Below are 21,062 nucleotides of genomic sequence, written 5' to 3'. Positions count from 1 at the left end.
CGATAACAGAAACGCGTAATCCCGGTAGGTTGCAAATGGAAGGGAGGGATCTCCATAACGTTCAACAAGTGATCATAGGGAAGTATCCTGTTTCATTTGGAGACCGCGACGAGAATGATTAAAGATACCGGAGAGGATTTCAGCGAACGAGAACAACAACGAAATTTCTGTGACGTTCCACGGGCAAACAGTCGTTTCTGACAAAAGAAAGAAAAGAAGAAAAAAGAAAAACGAAGGCGTGGGGCAAAGTATATTAAAACGGGACTTCATTAAGGTCCGCAGGAACATAGGAGTAACGAGAAAAAGAGAAAAACATGGTGAGAAACGAAGAGTGGAAAAAACGGACAGAGGTTGAGCATAGCAGCCGCAGACGTCGAGCTCGGTCGCGGAGGGAACTGAAAGAGGAAGATGGCGAGTGTTTATTTAGTTAAATGCCGCGCGTAATTGAGTGTAAGACTTTTTTGTTCGGCGTCGAGGCGACGGTCGTAGCGTTGTACGAAAAGGGCCAACTCCGGCTCTGGTAGGACAGCACAGGGTGACGGCAAACCCCTAGCGTTTCCACGGCCGAGCTTTCCACCCCTTTTTCCGCGTGCTGGCAGCCACCTGATGGCTGGCTGGCACAAGGGCCCGCCGGGAATGAGATGCAGATTGCCAGAGGCCACTTCAGCCGCTAGAGGGAGTGAATTTTTAATAACACCGTGCCCGTATCCGCGGCCCCGCGCACGTTTCTCCACGTAGAATCCCATTGTCTTGGCTGCGTCTCGCACGCGCTGGCAAAAGGACGAGAGTCGTACGATGCGTAACGGAAAGAGCACCCGGTATTATTATAGGAGGAGAATTGTCAGCGACAAGACACGCCACCGCGAGAGACCACAGCGGGTAGAACGTAGAACGTCGCTTTCGTCGACGTTAAATAAAGCTTAACGCACTAGCTCTTAACGGTGGTATAGTCGGGATAATGGTATGATAGAAATACTGCTAGGAACACGGGGCCAATTCAACAAGCTCACGCCTACGTTCATGCACTATCATTCTTTTTCAAGTTTATTTGCTTGTTCCCTTTTTATCGACAATTCTTCTTTCTTTCTTTCGTTTGCTATCGCAGAACGAGTAGTTTACTTATAGTGGAGTTCAGCATGTGTAGGTTTTACCGTATACGATTTTTCCTCGCTTTTCTATCGCATGTTTTGAAAAACATTGGTAAATAGCCGAAAATAAGAACAGTATCTTGTGACAAATTTCTGTCGACGCTTCGACACTGCGCTATCTTAATAGAATAAAAAATAAGAATCGATCCTGGTCTACTCTTATGCAGATTTTTCCTATACTATAATCGATCACGCAGGCGAAATCTAGCGAGGGTCAGCGAGACGAAGAGTCGGCTAAATCCATAGACGAGAACAGTCCAGCATTAAATAAGTTCCTACAAGATGTTCTGAAGGCTCAAACCGATTTAAAGTGGATAGATCAAGCACTGCGTGATGTTGATCGCGAGAAGGATTGGAGGAAGTGAGTTGTGACTAATGAAAATCACTAACCGATATTTAATACCTCACGAATAATGAATTAAACGTCTGTGAAGGAACAGTCGAAATGTTAATAAGTTACGCGAGAAAAGAGGCTCTAGCGAGAGCTACGAAACTACACGGCAGTTGAATAGAAATACGTACAGAGATGAAAATCCTCTAGAATTTTCCCAGAGATTGCGCTTTGGCAATGACATGACGTTCAAGAGGAACGTCGATCTCGATGACGTGGATGCGTACGAAAAGGGGTATCGTATTTCTGTTATTAAAATATTCTAACAAGGAGAACCCGGTGAATGATAAAAATCATGCCATGTCTTGAGAGTTACAAATCCGAATGAACAATTTTTTGAAAATATCACTTTCTTAAGTAATTTTCTTAAGAAGCTGATTTCTTCGACGAAATTTTCTCGCAGATTCGTAGACCTCGAGACACAGAGCAATTTTTATTTCGACCACTTCTGATATCTTTTGTCGATTTATAAGCGTTTACATAGAAGAACCCGCTAAATAGATCGGATAAAAGGGTTGATTTCTCCCTTAAAGTAAAAGACGAACGTTTGCGCGAAGTTTCGTGAAAATCGGTGTGTATCAGTCACCGGGGTCTCCTCGTGAATATGAACGGTCCTGTATTAGAAGCATCTGCACGATTCTTGTAGAAAGAAAAGAAAAGAGGTTCATCTTTCTCCCGCCTATGACAAAGAAACGATAGACAATCAGATTCGGAAAAATTGGTCCAAGACGAAGGATCTTTGTTCTCTGAGCGACTGGCTGAACTCGTACAAAAACTCCGGAAACGAAAAGGATAAATTTGAGAATCGATGGATCCACGATTACGACGCCAGTCAAAGAAACAGACTTAGTACGATCTAATTTCCATGTATTTGGTTATCCTGAAAGGTTCCACGGGTTTAAGACGTTCAAGCCGAGAGAACGCGAATGTGAATTTGAATGTAGAGTTGTAACGTTTTTATTTAAAATTTGCTCATCGGCTAAAAGTCAACCAGTCACTGTTTTAAACGAAAATGTGTAACTTTAAGTTGTAACCAAGTTGCGATCTCTTTGAAAAGTGTGTACCTAAAATGTGTCGCAAAAAGTAAGCGATGACGAGTATACTGGTTTTGTTTTTTAATTTTATTACTGACAGAGCTCGTCATAGTACAAAACATTGTCATTTCTTCGTGACGAAAAATAGCCAACTGATTAAAATGAGAGACGGCAGAAGCTAGGACAATTTTCAGGATGATCTACTAACGATTTTGACTTCAAACACCTGAAACGATAAAAAAATTGAATAGATTCTTTGGACGGTGACAAAGAAGCAAACACAGAGGCGGGTAGCGCGTTGATCGTGAGAAATCAACGAGCCGAAACGAAGGAGAACGAGGCGACGTCGCTGGAATCTCTCAGAGAAACGATATTAGAACTGAAAAAAAGCCTGAACGAAACTGACAAAAAACGGCGCGAGAATTCCAAAAATTTGGATACTTGGAGCGTTAAAGAAAAGCAGAGCAACAAGCAGGAACAGAAGAAGCGAACTGCTGGTGGAAGAAACAACTACCAAAAAAGTGAAAACGACGACGAAAGTATAAAAACGCGTTTTAATTTAATAAACACGTGCTTGAGAAGCAGGTAAAAAGAAAGTTAGCTTGAAATGTTGCATCTTTTCAGGAAACTTCGGCTGGTGGGAAAGTCTAGGAGCAGAAAGGTTGAATTTAAAAAAGCGTGAGCCAAGCACCGAGGATCTTGATGAGAAGAATGCTCATCTGAAAGTGTGGAGAACGAAGAGGACTGGAGTTAATAACGACGATGGTAACCCGAAACTCTTTCATAGAGCGGGGTTTGGGGACCCGTACCTTGAAGAGGACACGCTAAAAGAGCTTCATGACCGTAAAAGACGTAGCAAAGGAACGCCGTCAGATGAGAAACGTCATTTAAACGAAGCTCAGGATGGAAACAAGTCGGCAGCTGATGAGAAAAATTCCATAAAAATATCAAAGACATCTGGCTGCGGCGTCGCGGATGCTTCCGGTAAAATAGAATCTTTGTCGAATGATTTGCAAGCAAGGAACGCTTTCGAACGTGAGAGCGAATTAACGAATAATCCGGCAGATACCGCGGCTTCCGACGTCTCAAAGGCGGCCACGGATGAGAGTAAAAACACGGAAACAGGCGGAAATTGCGAACAATCGGATCTATCGCGGGAAAATCAGAACGCGATGGAAAACAAGTTGATGAAGAACAAAGAAAAGGGTGAAAGTCCCGAGGGAAATTCTTTGCAAACCTTCGAATCCACGTCGAATGAACTGCAGGCTGCTTCGTCTACCGAAACCTCGAATCAAGAAAATGTCGGCTCGAGCAAGGGAGAACAGGTGATCAAAGTCTTTGAACCTCAGAGGCATTTGCGCGAAAACAACGAACGAAGAAAAGAAGTCGAAGAAACCGACGGCGAGCACGAAGAATTGTCTCCGCAGGTGAAGAGATCTGCCAAAGATTCAGGAAATATTAATATCCTGGTGAAGTCAGAAAACAAGAATCTGATCGAGTTCAGTAACGCGGATGGCGATAAAAAATTACCGAACGGTGGTCAATCGCCGTTTGTGTTGAATATAGTTGACGTGAAGAAGAAGACGATCGTGGAGAACGAGCAGCCAGGTGGAAAATCAGTTTCGATGCTTTACAACATGAAGTTACACGAGTCACAGGTCGATAAGCCTGTCGAAGGTGCGAATAAACGAGATGCAGAGCCGAGAAACGACGAAGTTCCGGTTGGTAGCGTGGTGCTTGATTTTCGGAAGAATAAACTTAAGGAAGTGCCATACGAAGACACGCCCGCGTCTACGAACACGATGAAAGAAAGGAACGTGGATGAGAAACGACTTGAGAACTCTGCAGACCTCGACAAAGGATCGGAACAAAGCGGCGTCAATGAAGAAGGAACTCGAAACTGGTTCGGAGAGGCAGCTCGTAATCAGATGGCTATGAACGTCGATCACGGTGCAGCTGAGAAATGTAATGACCTAGGCGGAAAGGATAAATTTACGAACGCAGAGGGGCGGTTTAACGATAATAAAGAGAAGGGAGACTCCGTTCAGGGATCTAATAAGGAGGCAGAGCCGAACGGAGAGAATAAAGAAGGAAGAAATAAGAAATATAGAGAAATATTCATAATGACCAATGGAATGGATGATAGGATAATGAATGATAAATATGGTCAGAGACGAATATTGCAGTATATGGAGTACTCTAACGACGATGTCGAAGATGCCGATGTGAATTACAGCGACAAAGAGGAAGAGGAAAATCAACATCAGGCTGCTGCAGGTAAAACTGTTGTCGAGCTTTTGTTTCGTACTTTTGTCGTCACGTATATTTATTTTTTCGCTTAGTTTCTATAATTGTCAAGTTTCAAATAATGTTTGAAAAAATTGATGAACTATAAACTTCTTTAAAATCTATTTATACGACAAAATAACACGTACGTTGATTTGATTACGATTTTTCCGTAATATTTGTACAACCTCCTGTAACGAGCCAAATCATTGAACGTGGATCGACTCGGTTGACCGAGAAGTATCTAACGTAAACGCTGTTTAAACGAAAAGAAAATTGATAGTAGAGGAAGAAAAACAGGAATTAAACGTTTGTGGATTACTTTCAGAGAAAAACGATGCAGCAACACGAAGGAAAGAACGAGCCGCGTACAGCGACAAAAAGAAAGATAAAGTGAATCTGTTGATTAAAGAGAAAATCGACAAAAAGAAAAAACCTCGCCAGAGAAAAAGACGTAATCCAAGTGTAATCGAATACTACGATTACGATAGCAACCTCGAGCAGCAGGATCACGAATCGTTGTCACCGACAAGCGAGCAACAGCGAAGTAAAAACAATTATCAAGACAAGAGCGCCATCGAATCCGACGCGGGACCTGGTAATCACGCGTGCACTTCCCCATCGAAAAACTAACGACAAAACTGCTAAAATCTTATGTAGTAAAGTTTCGCCAGATTTCCAATAATCCACTCAAATCATCGATTCGATATCACCGGGTTAGGCTATGAGTTAAGGTGAATGTGTGTTTTGACGAATATGTCGCAGCAATTAAACACAGGAGAATATAGTAAATCGAACTTTTCATGTTCACGGAGGGACAATTTTTAAATTGAATATGTTGTCAGGAGTTTTATATAGCAAACTGCACTCTCTTTATACGATTTCAATATCAAATATATGTAAATCTCACAGATATCTTTTTTGTATAATATATTTGTTGTATTTTTATCAATACAAAGAGATGCAAGCTGAGTATCTAATAACAGATTTTTACGTAGCGTTTACCTACATACATTTCAGACGTTTTATTCGTCACAGAGCACGCATTCGCTGTAGCCATAGTCGCAGACGAATCACGCGAGAGCTCATGCCTCTTTTCGTCATGTCGTAGTCGTAGACGGCGAGAGCAGCGAAAAATGTAAACCACCTATGACGGAAATCAAGAACGAGCAAGACGAGGCGATACGGAAGGAGATAAAACAGAAGGAAAAATCGGGGAACAGGGTGCCGGTAGAGCAATTCCTTAATCCGGCTGGAATAGAAAGGAACGTAACGAAGAAATCAGCGGCGACGACATCGACGAAAGCTAAATTCGGGAAACAGGAAGGATCCTCCAGCAACCAACGACTGGGATCAAGGTGAAGACAACGTGAACAGCATTAGTCGCGAGAGGTCAGCGGTAAATTCTCGAACGAAAAATAGTACAATCTATCAAATAAATGACACTGACCTGCGTGATCGTGATATTGGTGTATAGCTGCGCGAAAAACTTTTAAGCTCAAGTAGTGAACTTAGTATGTGGATAGGTTAAACGAACCGGTGGAGGGAAACGAAGACAAGTTTTTAGACGCTGACACGAATAACGAGATGATGCTAAATCCGGCAAAGTATATTCTCAAAGTGGATACAAATTCGGATCCCGGGGCAATCGACGACTTCTGCGATGATATCCAATATCTGGATGAAAAGTATGCTATCCTAATTGGCCCTAGAAATTTCTTCGTCTCGGTATCGTTTAGCTTTGATTTTAGTCGTCTGAACGCTTCGTTACAGCATTCGTTCTGTACAGTATTCTTCGTTATAAATATTTTACTCTCGTGTCCGCTAGAAAAGAAATAGCGCCTGACAACGTGGAACCACTGTACGAAGAGTTAAAAAAAATATACGACTGGAACGAGGACGAGACAAAAGTAAAACCTCGAATAAAGGGAGATCAGAGGACGTATCAGGAATCTTACGACAAAGTAGATCCCATCGATAGAGTAGCGGGCGAACCGTTTAAAGATCAAGTCGAGCCTCCGCAAGTTCACGATGATTCAACTAAAACATTCGGTAAACGTTGCTGAATCAAATTTCATCGCATGGAATCGGCGCGACTCACGTCGATTGTGTTCGATTTTGCCGTTCAGTTTCCAGCCCCAACTTATCGCCTCTTTTGCTCGTTTACACTGGATCAGGGAAATCCGAAATTGGCGAAAGAACGTACCCAGTCGTATCATCTGGCCGGCACGAAAGCCACGCCGCGAACGTTTCCCGCAGTAATTATTTTGCTCTTAAAAGCACAGACGATATGTTTAAAGGCGGGTCGGAGCAAAGTAACAGCACCGGGGAAAAATTACGAGGACCTAGCGCTATCGGAACGACCGGTGAATGGCAAACACAAAAGGTAAAAAACGAGTAAAATCTAAGCATTTCCAATAAATTATTGGCCCGACTTACTTTCTTTCGCTCTATAAACCTTGAATCACAGGTGAGCGGAGTGAGAAACGGCGGGGCCAAAGGAAAAGATGCCGTGAGCTGGTCATTAACGGGCCAGAAGCAATATATTGACACAGATTCGCGTTCTCCTTACGAGAACCGTAAATATCTGGAATCACAGGTTCCACGTGGATGGGAACACGTCCAAAATATAGATCGCGTGAAACAGACGATCGTTAGCTCTAAGGACCTGCATGAATCTTTTGTCGAGCCCCTGGAATGGATCGACGATTTCGACAAAGACATAAGGGTCAGACTCAGCAGAAGCTTGAAAACCGTCGACTCGAACACGCTTGCATATATTGAATCTAGTACAACGAAATATGAAAAGAGTCCGGTTAATGGTTTCATCGATAGGGCTCCGATTGAAAATGGAACGACGTTAAAGACTGAAGATTCCACCAAGGTTGCCCTCGTTAGCCATCCGCCTTTAGATATTCAACAATTATTTCAAGATGATAGAAGAACGAAAAGGGAAGTTGGGACTCTTTATGATACGTATGACGATGACGAGGATCGACGTAATCGCGATTCCGAGAGAATGGACGACTACGATCTGTATTCGAGCGACAAAGAAAAGACGAGCGACAATTTTCAGCTATTAAACGCGTACGATGACACAGATGATGAGAATCAGGAGCTATTTAACTCGAAGGATGTCGAAGAGTATGACTATCTGGACGATGACGAGGACGATTACGGCGGCATTGTTAGAAACGCAGATTCAAAAAGAAAAGAACATGCCGTTAAGAAGAAGAGTTATGGGAAAGCGTTAAAAAAAAGGAAAAAGGAAGATCATGCCGCTAAGTCGAATAAGAATCGCAGAGAACGAAGACATCGCAAGAACAAAAAGATGACAACAAGAAAACGTGGTAAAAAACATAAAAAAGGTACGTCAAAGAATGGAAACCGTCATACTAACATTAAAAAGAGCAAAGTTACACAGGACGAAGAGAAAGCTCATAACGAAGGAGAGGAACATCACGATAGAATTAAAGAAGAAGATGTAAGTAATCGAGTGAGATTTCTTAAAAAATACGAACGATATAACAAGACATAGCGTGTAATTTAATTTAAAAGAAGGCTCGTCGATAATATCTTAGACGATGAATTTGGACAACGATATCCAGAGGAAAAAATTCTCCACGCTTTTGGTAGCTGATAACGTGGAAGACGAATCTCAAATGGATTCGGCTCTTCACGGTGAACTCGCTGCAAAGATCGTGGAACAAATTTTCGACCAGGTATTCAATATTTTCTATTACAATAGACACGCGCAGTCTACTTATTATATTTCCATGAAATCGTCAGATACAAAAGAACGAGGACCTGAAGGTATCGTTAGGTCCAGGTCTTTATCATAAACACAAAACTAGAGACACCATGGCAGCTGACAAATCGTATCGTCAGACCAACGATGACGACGAGGTAGATTCCTAATATTCTTGTAATAATTCCCTTTAACACCTTGCAAACGCTTTATGCGTTTTACTCTGACAGATCAAACATACGCAAGAGTTGTTGAATAAGATCATGCTGCTTCTTAATCGACTGATCTTCGACGAGGTTCAGAGAAAGACTTGCATTTCTCTGCCATCCGATTTGCTCGAGTTCTTGGACTGGATGTTAGAAGTGAATCCGCAAACAAATTTATTAGAACAAGTAACGCGTATTCTATTCGGATCTGACTTTACAAGTTAAATAATTCATGTCAAACGTTCGTTTACATCCAACATTCTCGATCGAACTTCGTTTCAGCCACCAGCGTTACCATTGATACACGAGCAAGATAAAGATCATTTTCCACGGGACAAGTTCCTCTTTCAAAGTTTCCCAAACGAGCAACTCGAAGCTGAGATTAGCGAATTGTACGCAAAGATTCGATTGATAAAAAGTCTGATAAAGGAGTACAGCGGTCTGGCAGAAGACGATAAGGCGAAAATTAAATCAATTCAGGAGTATCTGGTTAGATTCTTAACTCTGGGGAGCACAGGCTCGAAACATAGCATCGAATCGTCTCAAGACTGAGACTCGCTACTCTACGCTATTCTTAAACCTACCACACCTTTTTCGACGCAGTCGAGTTTATTATCTTTAAGAAATTATTTAGATCTCAGAGAAATATGGAAGAAGTGGTCGTTGATACTCGCGATGTCTCGTTTCGATTTTACGGGAAAAAATGTTTTTTTATGATTGAAAGTCTTTTTACACGTTGGAATTATCAACTCGAAATTTTCACCGTTATATGGCCAGTTTGTCCATTATTTCAGGCGAAGCAGCTAGATTTGATGCTGGAATATATTGAAGTGAAAGAGGAAGCTGAAAAAAACGGGAAATCTGCAAATGGAATAGCAGAAGGGAAAGGTGGGAAAAGCATTCCTCAGTATCAAGTAGGAATGAGTAACGCGAGTAATGCAAGTTATTCGACGAGACCAGATAGTTTTTCGCCTTTAATGAACGCGCCGAACCTCTTGAAACTGAGCAACACAAACTTGCTCACGAACGAACAACTTTTTCAAGAAAGTAAATCCCGTAACTTTGCGACGATTATACGATTCAACGTCGATTATTTCTATCTATAAACAGCCTTTGTACGCTTTAGACAGAATTGACGGTGCTCATAAAGGGAAAAGACTAACCAGGAGCCTGCATAAACATACAAAGCATAATAAAATGCCCAGAAAACGTAAAAACCGGAAAAGGAAGCACGGTAGGCATCGCAAAGGTGCAAGTACTATTGATCAGTCGCGACATAAGGATACTATGCATAAAGCTGCAGCTCTGCGTCAAAAACGCGAATATCTGGGCAAAGCCTTTTGGGATTCTTTCGATTCAGGATACGAGGAACCTTTAATTTACGACTCTATGGATATGGTGAACGTGGAATCGAATGCGGACGGTATACGAGTGGTTAAGAAAGAGGAAAAGCTCAAAGACAAGGATGATAAAAAGTATGTGTCACATCGATAAGACGTAATTGGTAAATTGTGGATGATCATGTGCAATTCTATAGTTTTACGAGAGTAATTAGAGAAATGAAATGGAGATTTATTCGTGAGAGACACGCTGCGCAGTTTTGCGCTTTCAACCTTTTGTCATTAGTATCGCGTTCAATATCGTGATTAATTTATATTCGATAGATTAAACTGAAATCTGTTGGTAATTTGGCTATAGATATTTTTACTTCCGGAATTAATATGTTTCTCTTGAATTAAATTTCCATTTATTTTGCACGCTAAAAGTAAAAAGGAACGAAACGAGGTACAACGTCGAAAGAATGAAACTTACCATAATTGCGTAAACATCCGCGGTACAATAGTTAGCAAAGCGTTAAATAACTTGCATTATTCTGATTTTATTTTTACATAAGTACAGTGCTCGATCTTGGAAAGAAAAGACGACAAACGATTTGAAAAAATATAACATAGAAGATCAGAAAGGGAGTATTAAAATTGAAGGAGATACATCAAAATCTCTTGCTAACGTCCAGTTTCGAGAACGAAAAGATTCTAGCGAAGAAGACAAAGGTAACCTTTCAAAGGTTGATAAAACTCATAAATCCGTAAAATCATCCTGATTATCGGGTATTATACAATCTACATTTTAATAAAATATATAAGTATACTATTGAGAACTATTAGAGGATCGACTTTATAGAAAAGATTTTCTCAAAACATTAAAAATCCTCTTCTTGTGAAATTTACACGTACAAAGTTCAAAAATTAAAGGATTAAGGGACGAACAAGATTAAAAGTCAACGTATGAGTAAAATATCTAATAAAACGTGTAGGATTTCTTTGCTCTGATTTGCTCGTTTGGTGCAACAGAACCGATTGAAACGACGATCCTTTAATCGTCATTTCGAAAATTGTATTTGTCAATGTATTTTGTTGCATTTATTACACGCATCTTTGTCTCAGGCTTGATGGAAGAAGAAGAACCGATAACAGGCAAGGATCAACTAGAAGATGAGATATTGCTGCTCAATAAGCGACAAGCTTGGAAAATGAAAAACGAACAACAACTGGAAGAAGTTGCTTTCGGTGAAGATATGAGGAAATCATCGAAAGACAAAGAGCTGTACGAAAAATTGACCGAGATCGATAAGAAAATAAACGACGTGAATAAGACGGAAAGGAAAAATTGCAGTGTTAAGGATTACACGTCGAATAATCCAAACAGCTGTAATTTATCAAACGAGGACAAGCTGAGGATGCTCGAAGAGAAGATAAATGTTTATGCGGATAATGAGCGAGAGGAGAAAGCGAGAGGTAAAAAGTGAAGGTGGAAGAGAAAGTTGCGAGAAGCCGAAGAAGTTGACAAGTTCACTAAGAATGAACTAGCAGCGATAAATTGCAAGATAAAGTGAAACGTTAAAGAGACGGACGTTAAAGAAGAACTCGGAGTTCGAAGAACAAACGACAAGGAAGATGCACTACAAGAGATTATGCAATTATATGGTAAATTTGCCAAGTTCTTTCGCAATACTATAATAAAGTTCCGTAAGGAAGTTCCTCGAAAAAGTTTTCTTTTCATTTGACGAAGATAAGAAGATGACACAGCGCTAAGAGAAACGATTAGTCAAAGAAGATAGAAGATCAAACATTACGCTAATGCAATAATAACGTGCACGACATAGTATTTAATTTTACACTTGTACGATATCATATTTAGAATAAATTTTATTAATAACAACTATCACGTTCTATAATTATCCTTCCACGTGTGTACATTGATAAACTATGGGAGAAAATATATGACTACATATAGTCTATTTATATATTTCCCAACTGATACGTAACATTGCAAAATGATATACGTATTTTTATATATACAGTTGCTCGCTAAAGTATACTAATTTTTTCCTAAATACGTATTTATAGTAAATATTTTCTAACTTTTGTATATACTTTCACATTGATTTCAAGTTTTATCAATACGATTATGACTCATTTCTTTTTTTTCTTTCTTTTTGATTGTGTCTCATTACGATGCTAGTAAAATTACAAAATGTTTTATCTAGCGCACGTAATATCCATACTCAAATTTTGCTAACGTTTACTACGGTAAATGTCGAAATATTTTTATCAGCCACTCTAGATTCTTAGCTGTATATTTGTTCTTTTCGCCCTCTCAGCAGTTTCATTTAATTATAGAACGCGTATATAAATAAAGCAATAACTAGACGACAATAGTGGACATTTATAGGTGGAGTAATTGTATTTGCGACACAATAGTGCTCAGCTGCGTAATATCGCGGCGAACCGGGATAGGTTCGCGTCGTTGCTTGACAGCGGGCGTCTAAATAATTTCATCAGATACATCGATCGCCGATGAGCTTTATCGTAATTGACACATTCGCTCTATCTGGCCGACAGGCGAGCCTGTGAAACCTCGTAAATCGTCCTGTCGTTGCGATGAACCCGACGGCCTCTCGTATGTTTGCACACGCGTACAACGCCCGTGTTAATCTATGTACGAAAACTGCTTAAAGCCGGCGATTACTATCACCTAATTGCTCTCTAAGAACAGATACGATTAATCAAGCAATAAACCCGTTCTGAATCAACAACATCATACCTTACCTTAAAGCGATCTTCCTTCCAGTTTACATTTATGCAACAGAAATTTAAATTAGTAGAATTTCAGGTATTTTTTTCATAGATAACGAAGTCTTTAGAATTTCATGTTCAACTTAACGCTGAAAAGCGAGTGAGAATACGCTTCGTCTTAACTTAAGATACATTTATAGAGTCAATTTTCGTCCCTTGTGACATAATCTTACAATTTCCTGCTTCTACAAATTTTAATTAAGGCCAGATATTTTACTGCTTTACTAACTTTTTTTACTTTCCTAACTTTTACCGCTTTACATTTACTTTACAAGTTTTTTTTTATTAAAGAAGATATTAAAGACAAAGCGTACAAAGGAAAATAATTGTGTACGTTTAATAAATACTTCCGTAATAAATACGATCGAGTTAACACCGTCCATTTGCAAAGCAAATCGTATTTCTCTATCGTCAAAAAATTTCTCAAATTTCAGTAGAACATGAAAGAATCTCTCCGTTCGATTTTCTTAAAGCCTCGAAGGTTTCTGCCCATCGAAACACAGGCTAGATTGGGATACTGAAATCCAATTGTAAGACAGTTCAAACACTTTGATAACCGCGTGTCCGACAATCCCAAGCAACGTTCCTCGATCATTTTCCTAACTCTTGCAAAACTTCGTAAGATTCGGAAAAAAAGCGAATAACGAAACTTGGTTACCTGTTTCAACGATTTCATAATCCGGCTAGATCTAGCGTGAGTCCGACGGCAAAACTGATTAAATCTTGCCAAGGATGAAAAGAGTATATCTCATCGCGGTTGCTCGTACCTACTCTCTCTCTCTCTCTCTCTCTCTCTCTCCCCCCGTCTCCGAAACTCGCGATAGAAAAGAAGAAGAAAAGTATGCATTCTCTCGTCTCCCGGGGCACGAAATATCTCGAAAGTTTCCTCGTAAAGTAAGTCCACGCAGCGGAATTCCCCCGGGCCAATTAAATTCCCGAAATCGGACGCGCTCGCTTATGCAGGCAAGGGCAAGGTGGAATACGGAAAAGGGGAGAGAATCTAACTCCGTGGTTGGCGAACGTTATTACTTATTCGACTCAAGGATTTTAAGGGCGGCCGACACGCGGATTTATTTAGATATTCCAACGGTGAGCATCTGCTCGAGGTTCGACTGGATCTCGTCTGGCGTGCGTTTTCCTCGTCGTTTTCGCTCTTCTTTCGACCCGCATTAATATACACGGAGAACCGGCGTGTCTGCGATCGCACGGAAACCCCAGCTATTTTTACATAACATTAAGTTGTTCGTGTAACGGAGTGCTGGCCCTCAGTCGTACCGACGCTTTGGGTCACTAATGGGGGTTAAAACGCAGAGGCACAGCTACGACACCAGACGCGTAGACGCATCGAGAGAAATTTCACCGATCGACTTCCACCCTCTTCGACCGAACCACTTGCCCTTGCACGAAACGCGCGAAACTCTTCGGATCCGACGCGCGTCAAATTATTTATGATTATTTGTTTCGCGTACAGGACAAAATCAGAAATTTGCCCACGGGAGACGTGTAAAATTGCGCGAAGACACGCGTTACCTTTACATACCACGACGTTGCAGAAATGTTCGATTTTTGTAATTCAGTGATATGTACGTGTATTTTGTTGTATCGAGACAAAGACACGTAGTATTAGATATATTTATTTATTTCTTTATTTATTCTCGTACCAATCAACTATGCGTGACATATCAAAGGCAGTCTCGGTAGTCTCAACGTTCAAAAACGGAAGCGGAAAGCTGCTCCTTGTGCAATTGATACGTGTAATTAAAATCATTGGCAAATTGGCGACTCGCGTCTGCAGAGAGAGTCGGTGGATTTCGTAGTATCGGAACAGGTACGTTCGATGCGACGTGCAGAACAATTTTTAATGACGAGGAGAACCGTGATGTATTAATGCGGAGCTCGCTGGCTTTTAAAGGCGACCGATAGAATTTCACGCGGACGAAGAATGGAAGAACGACGGTGAACAATCATAAAAATGGAGGCACAGTTTCAAGTGAACATTCGGAATGTTCGGTAGCTGCGATAAGTACACATTGTTCGACGCATTGCACGGTGACGTTGAAGCTATCGTTAGTCACGCTTAACCACGTTTTTCGACGACGATCCCCGTCGACGACCTCGATTTAGTGGCAACGATCGATCGATGACCGGAGTCAAATGCAAATCGCAGCCTCTTAATTGGAAAATGAATTCGACTACGGAGCACGATTATTCGCGAGAGCAGGACCGTCGGTGGAAACTAGTTTCAATACCCGTCGTACGCGTCGTTTACGCCAATTGTTTCGAGATGCAGAATTGTCCCGAGGCCCTGGATTAACTGGGTTTTACGGTCACGTCATTTAAGGAAACATTTTCGGCGTTTAGTACTCGTAACATTGTACTCGTGCTATCTACTAAACAAACTTGAGGCTTTTGTATGTTGAATCACCGAGCCCATGAAAATAATACGTTTCAGTTCCTTCGTTTTTACAATGTTTAAACAAGATTGCTTTTGGCAAAATTAACCTCCGAATTTTTCGAACCAGAAAACCTTAGTCTCCCGCAAAGAGGTATTTTCTACAAATAAATTTCTGCTTATAAATATTCTTTAAAATTTGTACGATTCTCGTAACCTTCTCGCATAATTCAACTAAATATAAGCAGAATCTCACGAGCCACAAAAATTTATCTGGAGAATAGAATAACACAAAATTGTATCGATAACATTGTTCGACTTTGTGTATTCGTAATCAGATTTTGTCTTCTACCTCTTATCACTCGCAAAACTTCCAATCTTTTCATATAGAATAATTTTATAATTTACAAAATCCAATGTTTATACTGGCATATAATTCATAGAAACAGGCAAGACTATTTCAAAATTTCGGTACATGAGAAAACTCGTTATCTCTTGAATTATTTATATCGCTCCTAAAAAACCGATACATTATGAAAGATATTCTTTGCCGTGTCATCTTCATGCATCGAAAGAAAGCTAAAAGAACGCTAAGAATAAGGAAGAAACAAGGGAAAAAACGACGGAAGAAAGAGAAGGCAGAGGCACGGAGTGAAAATCGTGATAAAGAGAGAGAGAGAGAGAGAAGTGGGTGGTGGTTGGTCGTTGGGATGGGGTCTGGCACGCACCCCCGAATGACAGATGGTATTTTCGCGTATCATGATCGCGGCTAGGATAGTTTCCTATATCGTGGAATATACAGCCCCGGCCTGGCATCGTCGACATGTCGATAGCAGGCCTCGCCGTGCGATACATCCACCGATATCCCCGTACCATGAGTATCCGCGGTCCATCCCCTTCGTTCGACCGCTAAATGGCCCAGCGGAGCCACCCCCATGGTGCTCAATTATTGATACTTACCCCTCGTGCCGCCTCGCATTTCCCCGGCTGCATGTTCCCGATGCGTTGCGTCCTTCGATCCTCTGTATGCGAGCGCATCTGCCTGCGACGAAAGATCAGCAAGCCAAAGTCGAAAACTCATCTGGAAAGATAGAAGCGTAAATGAATTTCGAGCCGCGTACAATTTTTCATTTTCGCGCCACTTTTCAATCGCAGTTTCCTTTTCTAAATAGACTGCGAATCTTTTTGATCGATCTAGAGGCATAAAGATGCATAGAACGCGCGTGGAAAATATGTATAAAATATACAAAATATAATACTCGTTGGAGTATTTAATAAACGAAATAAATATGTACGTAGATGTTGTTCGAAAGATATGAATTAGCGTAAGTAAGAAATATCTTCAAGTACGTGATATTTCGCGAGTACGCGATACTCGACGAGGCGAAATTTTCTACTTCGATATTGAAATTCTTCTTAGTGTTCGTTGAACCTTGTCTTAATTAGGACAAGTGAGAAAATAGATCGCTACCTATCTATACGAAGGATCGAAAGTTTGGAAAGTGGTAGGAGTTCGGGAGTTCGTAAATCGAAATGAAGAGAGGGGAAGGGCTGAGAACCGCTGTTGGTCGCAATGGCCTCGATTAACCGTTTGACCGGCTAGAGCGAGTGGTCAACGTTTTCCAGGCGTCCAGCTCGCCCTATTAGATCTACAGGAAGCCTGGAACAGATATCCGGAGGTGGACGTAGCGTTTCAATGTTTCTTTGCATCGAATTCTGAAGCTGGTCTGTTCCACGGGGGAAAGATCGACCAGAGAGAGAGAGAGAGAGAAACAGAGGGACAGAGACAGACATAGAGAGAAAGAGAGAGAGAAAAAAGAGGAAAGTGCTGTCCACTGATTAAAAGTTTTCTGTTCGACATCGTGGTCGTTCCTTCGCCGAGGCTGGCTCGATGTGAGATTAATCGTGGCTTCTTCGACCAAACCGTAGAAACCAAAAACCGATATCGGTGCGAATAAAGCGAGAAGAACAGAGAGAAAGGAATAAATGGAAGAGGAAGAAGAAGGAAAGGAAGAAGGGAAAAATGCAAACGAATCGGATGGATGGCATTGAAAATATAATCTAGCCCACGGTCTTTCCGTAAACTTTAAGACATTCGTCTATTCGAGGCTCGTTCGTCAAGCGAGTCGAGGAAAACGAAAAGAAAAGAAGCAGCCTCCATAAAGCGATCGGGAAGACCCTCGCCCTTACACCCATAGACGCGAGGTCGCGTCTCTCCTCTAAGTGTATTAGACTCGCGTTTCGGGTCGTGGAAGAAGCTGTGCGGGGGGTTTGGGTGTAAGCCGGAGGACGGTTTCGAAGGGTGCGAGAGGGTGGTCCGATGCCTGTACCCCGCTAATGGCACCCTCGGGGTATTCCCGGAGAACCCTCTCGTATTTATTATTTAGCGAGGATACCGGTAGGTGGAAGGAAGCGGGTGAAAGAGCAACGAAGAAAGAGGACCAACGGGGTAGCGTGAACGTGAAAGAGAGAAAGCCTGCAAGAGAGGGTCAGCAATGGCAGGCCACGAGGATTTATCCGCAAACATCACACATCGGTCGTAGACTTCCGTTAAGCACGATTTCGAGAATGGAAACCGCAGGAAATTAACGGTGACATGTGGTTCGACTGGACACGTGTTTAGCCGTGTGCTAACGATGAAAAATACAGTATCCGAGCTCCGATCCAACCTCTAATCGGCACTTCAAAAATGATAATAATAATTCCTGTTAATGTTAACGGGATAAATCCTTCATTTCTTTTTTTTTTTTTTCTTATCTTTTCTTTTTATAGAAAAGTATAAAGCAATAGCGTCGAGTGTAAGAAAAGGAAAGGGACAGATAATAGCGTGATAAGAAAGAAAAAGGACTGGCGGGGTCGGTCAGTTCGTAGCAGGCTACGTACAGCGACGAGAGCAGAGCATTTGAAAGAAACAAATTATCGCAAAAGTGAACGCGTCACAGACGTGATTTTTCAGATGACATAGAGGAACATAGAAGTTTGATCTATGTTTTAATTTGCAGAAGAATATCTCGTACAGATGGCAACTACGCGATGTCGCGTAATAGGCATGCTCGCTGCGATGTACATGGGAAATCATTAAAGAGTTCGTCATTAAAAGTACGTTACAATGGCGGAGGGAAATCCGAATGGAAAAAAGCCGATCGAAGATTTATCGGGACGGTATCAATAGAAGAATCGGTTCACAGATTACGTGGTGACAAAACAGCTGGAAAAACATCGGGACGAGGGAAAAACAATCGAAGGGGAGGCGAAAGGGGGTTGGACGAGGGAATCGGGAAAATCGGAAACAATTGTCGCTCGTGTATGTTCGAAGAGAGGACTTGCGCGCGCGCAATTTGCGCGTCAGGAAAATGCATGCTTCGATGGCAGCAGCTGCGGGACGTTATTGATACTACATTTCTCCCGATTTGACGAATTGCCGTATTGGACTAATGGTCCGAATACGAAAGCCCCTGCCGATCCAGACCCAGCTTCTGACTCGCGGCTTCCTAGCGAAATTGTTGACCCCCCCGTAAAACTATAACTTGCTCATAATTCTCCGACATTTTCGGTCTGGAGAAGCCGGAGGAAAAAACGAGGACGTGGTCAAACAAATGGCAAAGGTAATACCGATACTTCTGCTCCGTTTACTTTTCGAAAATCAATGCCTACCAATCGAGTCTTTCTCCATTTCCGTGATGTCTTTCTCCGTTGAAAAATTTTTCATCCTTACCGTGTATCGTGTATCGGATGTTGGGCTTTTGCTCGAACGTAATTTGTTACGTAATATATTGCAACAAATTATTTGTAAGAGTTTAGAACGTTCGGAGAATGTAAGAATGAATGTTCAAATTTCTTTGAAAACTATTACTATGTATAGTACTATATATAACACAATATGTAATATAACATAATAAATAATACAAAAATTATTATTATATATATATACATTCAAAAACGTACAGACACGAACATCCATGTTTATACGTTAAATGATACTGTAAATACGTTTGCATAATCAGAGCTAATCCAAATAGAAATTTGTATTTTCCAATTGTGAAACTCGACCTTAAATTCATAGAGTGCTTTACACGCGTTACATCGTTCGAAAACTAGTTAAATTATACGTATTATAATTGTGAGTATTTTTCAAATTGCTACCTATGTAACTGTATGAGAGTAAAAACCTTAGCATATGCAGATTAAACGCTTTTGACTAGAAGAACGATATGTATAAATGGAAATGTTCACCGTGCTATATATATTTATGTAACAAATATACCGTCTACGTTTCGATCTATTCTAGTATTTGGAACGGATTCAAGTAGACTAATATAAATTAGAAGTTCTTACCAGAAAAATCTGTCGTAAAGGTGAACCGAAGCATTTTAGCAGGACGCACAATTTTCCTCAACCTCGGCCTGGCCGATGCTAAGAATCAGCGTCACCGAAATATCGCGGTGTAACTTTGAAAAAATAGGTCGATTAAGAGCGCCGATATCAATCAAACTGTCTCTTAAAATATTCGGCCGGCGATCGAAACATAATCTCGAAATGGAGAATGAATACGGAAACAGCATTCTAGTACGTACGGAAGAAAAAAAGAGACTGAGGCACGAGCAGCAACACTAGCTAACGATATCGTCGAACGCAGTAAGGAAAAAAAAGTCAACAAAGACGAACTGCCTGCGAGTATATTCTAAACATATACAAACCGTTCGATCCGACCTTACTCGGTGTCGATTACTATTAAAGAAACGTAAACTTTAGAGATTGACGAATTAAGGGGAGGCTAAGGTTAATTCGTACAAAAATAAGGCATGTATTTGTGATTATTTGTGACGACACAGTTAAAATCTCTTTATTAAAACCAATAGTACATTAAAGTATGACATTCGAAGAATATCGTATAAAATTTTCACGGAGAAATATCAAAAAATACGGCAATGGCAGCAATTATTCGGACGTGTCTCGGAAAAAAGTAGATTTTGTGAAAGCTCGCGGCCAATTTTCCCTTCAAAGTGTTCCAAAAAAGTGAACAATTGAAATTTCGAAAAACCCTCCCAGCGTTACCTGGGGAAAACTGTTACCTAACGAATGAGCTTTGATTTTTTGATTTCAGATGATCCAACACCAAGTTATGAGCAATTCTACTTTTTTCCGAGACACGTCCGAATAATTGCTGCCATTGCCGTATTTTTTGATATTTCTCCGTGAAAATTTTATACGATATTCTTCGAATGTCATACTTTAATGTACTATTGGTTTTAATAAAGAGATTTTAACTGTGTCGTCACAAATAATTCACAAAAACATGCTTTATTTTTGTACGAATTAACCTTAGCCCCCCCCCTTAAGAGCTAGAATTGATTGCAATATCGCATGATCCAAAACATTCTTTCCTTCCATTGACGTATATATGTAATACACGATATTCGAATTTATATAAAATCAAGAAATACTAGATATAACGTTTAAAATAGTAAAAATATAAGTAGCAGCGCATTACGTTATAATTTAATATTATTTAATGAATAATATTCGTTGATAAATGCTTGTTAGATATCGACATGTCGTAAACAGTAATTTGCGAAGGCAACGAATTTTCGCTAGCAATATGGAACAAGTGTCGTTAATGGCTGACATATTGAATCCCGATTACGATGCGGATCAGAATAATCGTAAATTCGATCTACTCTCAAATATCCATTAACGTTTCAGTTAATCTCGAAATAATTA

The 21,062-nt window shown here is 40.7% G+C and overlaps 2 protein-coding genes across 2 annotated transcripts; both read left to right on the top strand.

The window, feature by feature from the left end:
• The first annotated feature begins 8,443 nt into the window (after positions 1-8,443).
• On the top strand, positions 8,444-9,387 carry LOC117154843 (uncharacterized). The gene is made up of 3 exons (XM_076622777.1): positions 8,444-8,581; positions 8,649-8,765; positions 8,838-9,387. Exons 1-3 carry the CDS (start codon positions 8,444-8,446, stop codon positions 9,036-9,038), a joined length of 456 nt encoding a protein of 151 aa, XP_076478892.1. The 3' UTR covers positions 9,039-9,387.
• A 238-nt stretch (positions 9,388-9,625) lies between these two features.
• On the top strand, positions 9,626-11,900 carry LOC117154744 (uncharacterized). The gene is made up of 4 exons (XM_033329993.2): positions 9,626-9,746; positions 9,820-10,288; positions 10,713-10,864; positions 11,258-11,900. The coding sequence occupies exons 1-4, from the start codon at positions 9,626-9,628 to the stop codon at positions 11,617-11,619; spliced, it is 1,104 nt and encodes a 367-aa protein (XP_033185884.2). The 3' UTR covers positions 11,620-11,900.
• Positions 11,901-21,062: the final 9,162 nt, after the last annotated feature.

Source organism: Bombus vancouverensis, chromosome 11, assembly GCF_051014615.1.
Source record: "Bombus vancouverensis nearcticus chromosome 11, iyBomVanc1_principal, whole genome shotgun sequence".
Classification (NCBI taxonomy): Eukaryota; Metazoa; Arthropoda; class Insecta; order Hymenoptera; family Apidae; genus Bombus; species Bombus vancouverensis.
This window is presented reverse-complemented; position numbering and strand designations above follow the sequence as displayed.

Excerpts from the sequence above, each read along its gene's own strand:
- LOC117154744 (XM_033329993.2), top strand. The coding sequence starts at position 9,626 with ATGCTGGAATATATTGAAGTGAAAGAGGAAGCTGAAAAAAACGGGAAA. Across the intron at positions 9,747-9,819 it reads AGTAGGAATGAGTAACGCGA|CAACACAAACTTGCTCACGA; the intron begins GTAATGCAAGTT and ends CTTGAAACTGAG. Across the intron at positions 10,289-10,712 it reads AAAGACAAGGATGATAAAAA|TGCTCGATCTTGGAAAGAAA; the intron begins GTATGTGTCACA and ends ACATAAGTACAG.
- LOC117154843 (XM_076622777.1), top strand. The coding sequence starts at position 8,444 with ATGAATTTGGACAACGATATCCAGAGGAAAAAATTCTCCACGCTTTTG. Across the intron at positions 8,582-8,648 it reads TGGAACAAATTTTCGACCAG|ATACAAAAGAACGAGGACCT; the intron begins GTATTCAATATT and ends TGAAATCGTCAG. Across the intron at positions 8,766-8,837 it reads AGACCAACGATGACGACGAG|ATCAAACATACGCAAGAGTT; the intron begins GTAGATTCCTAA and ends TTACTCTGACAG.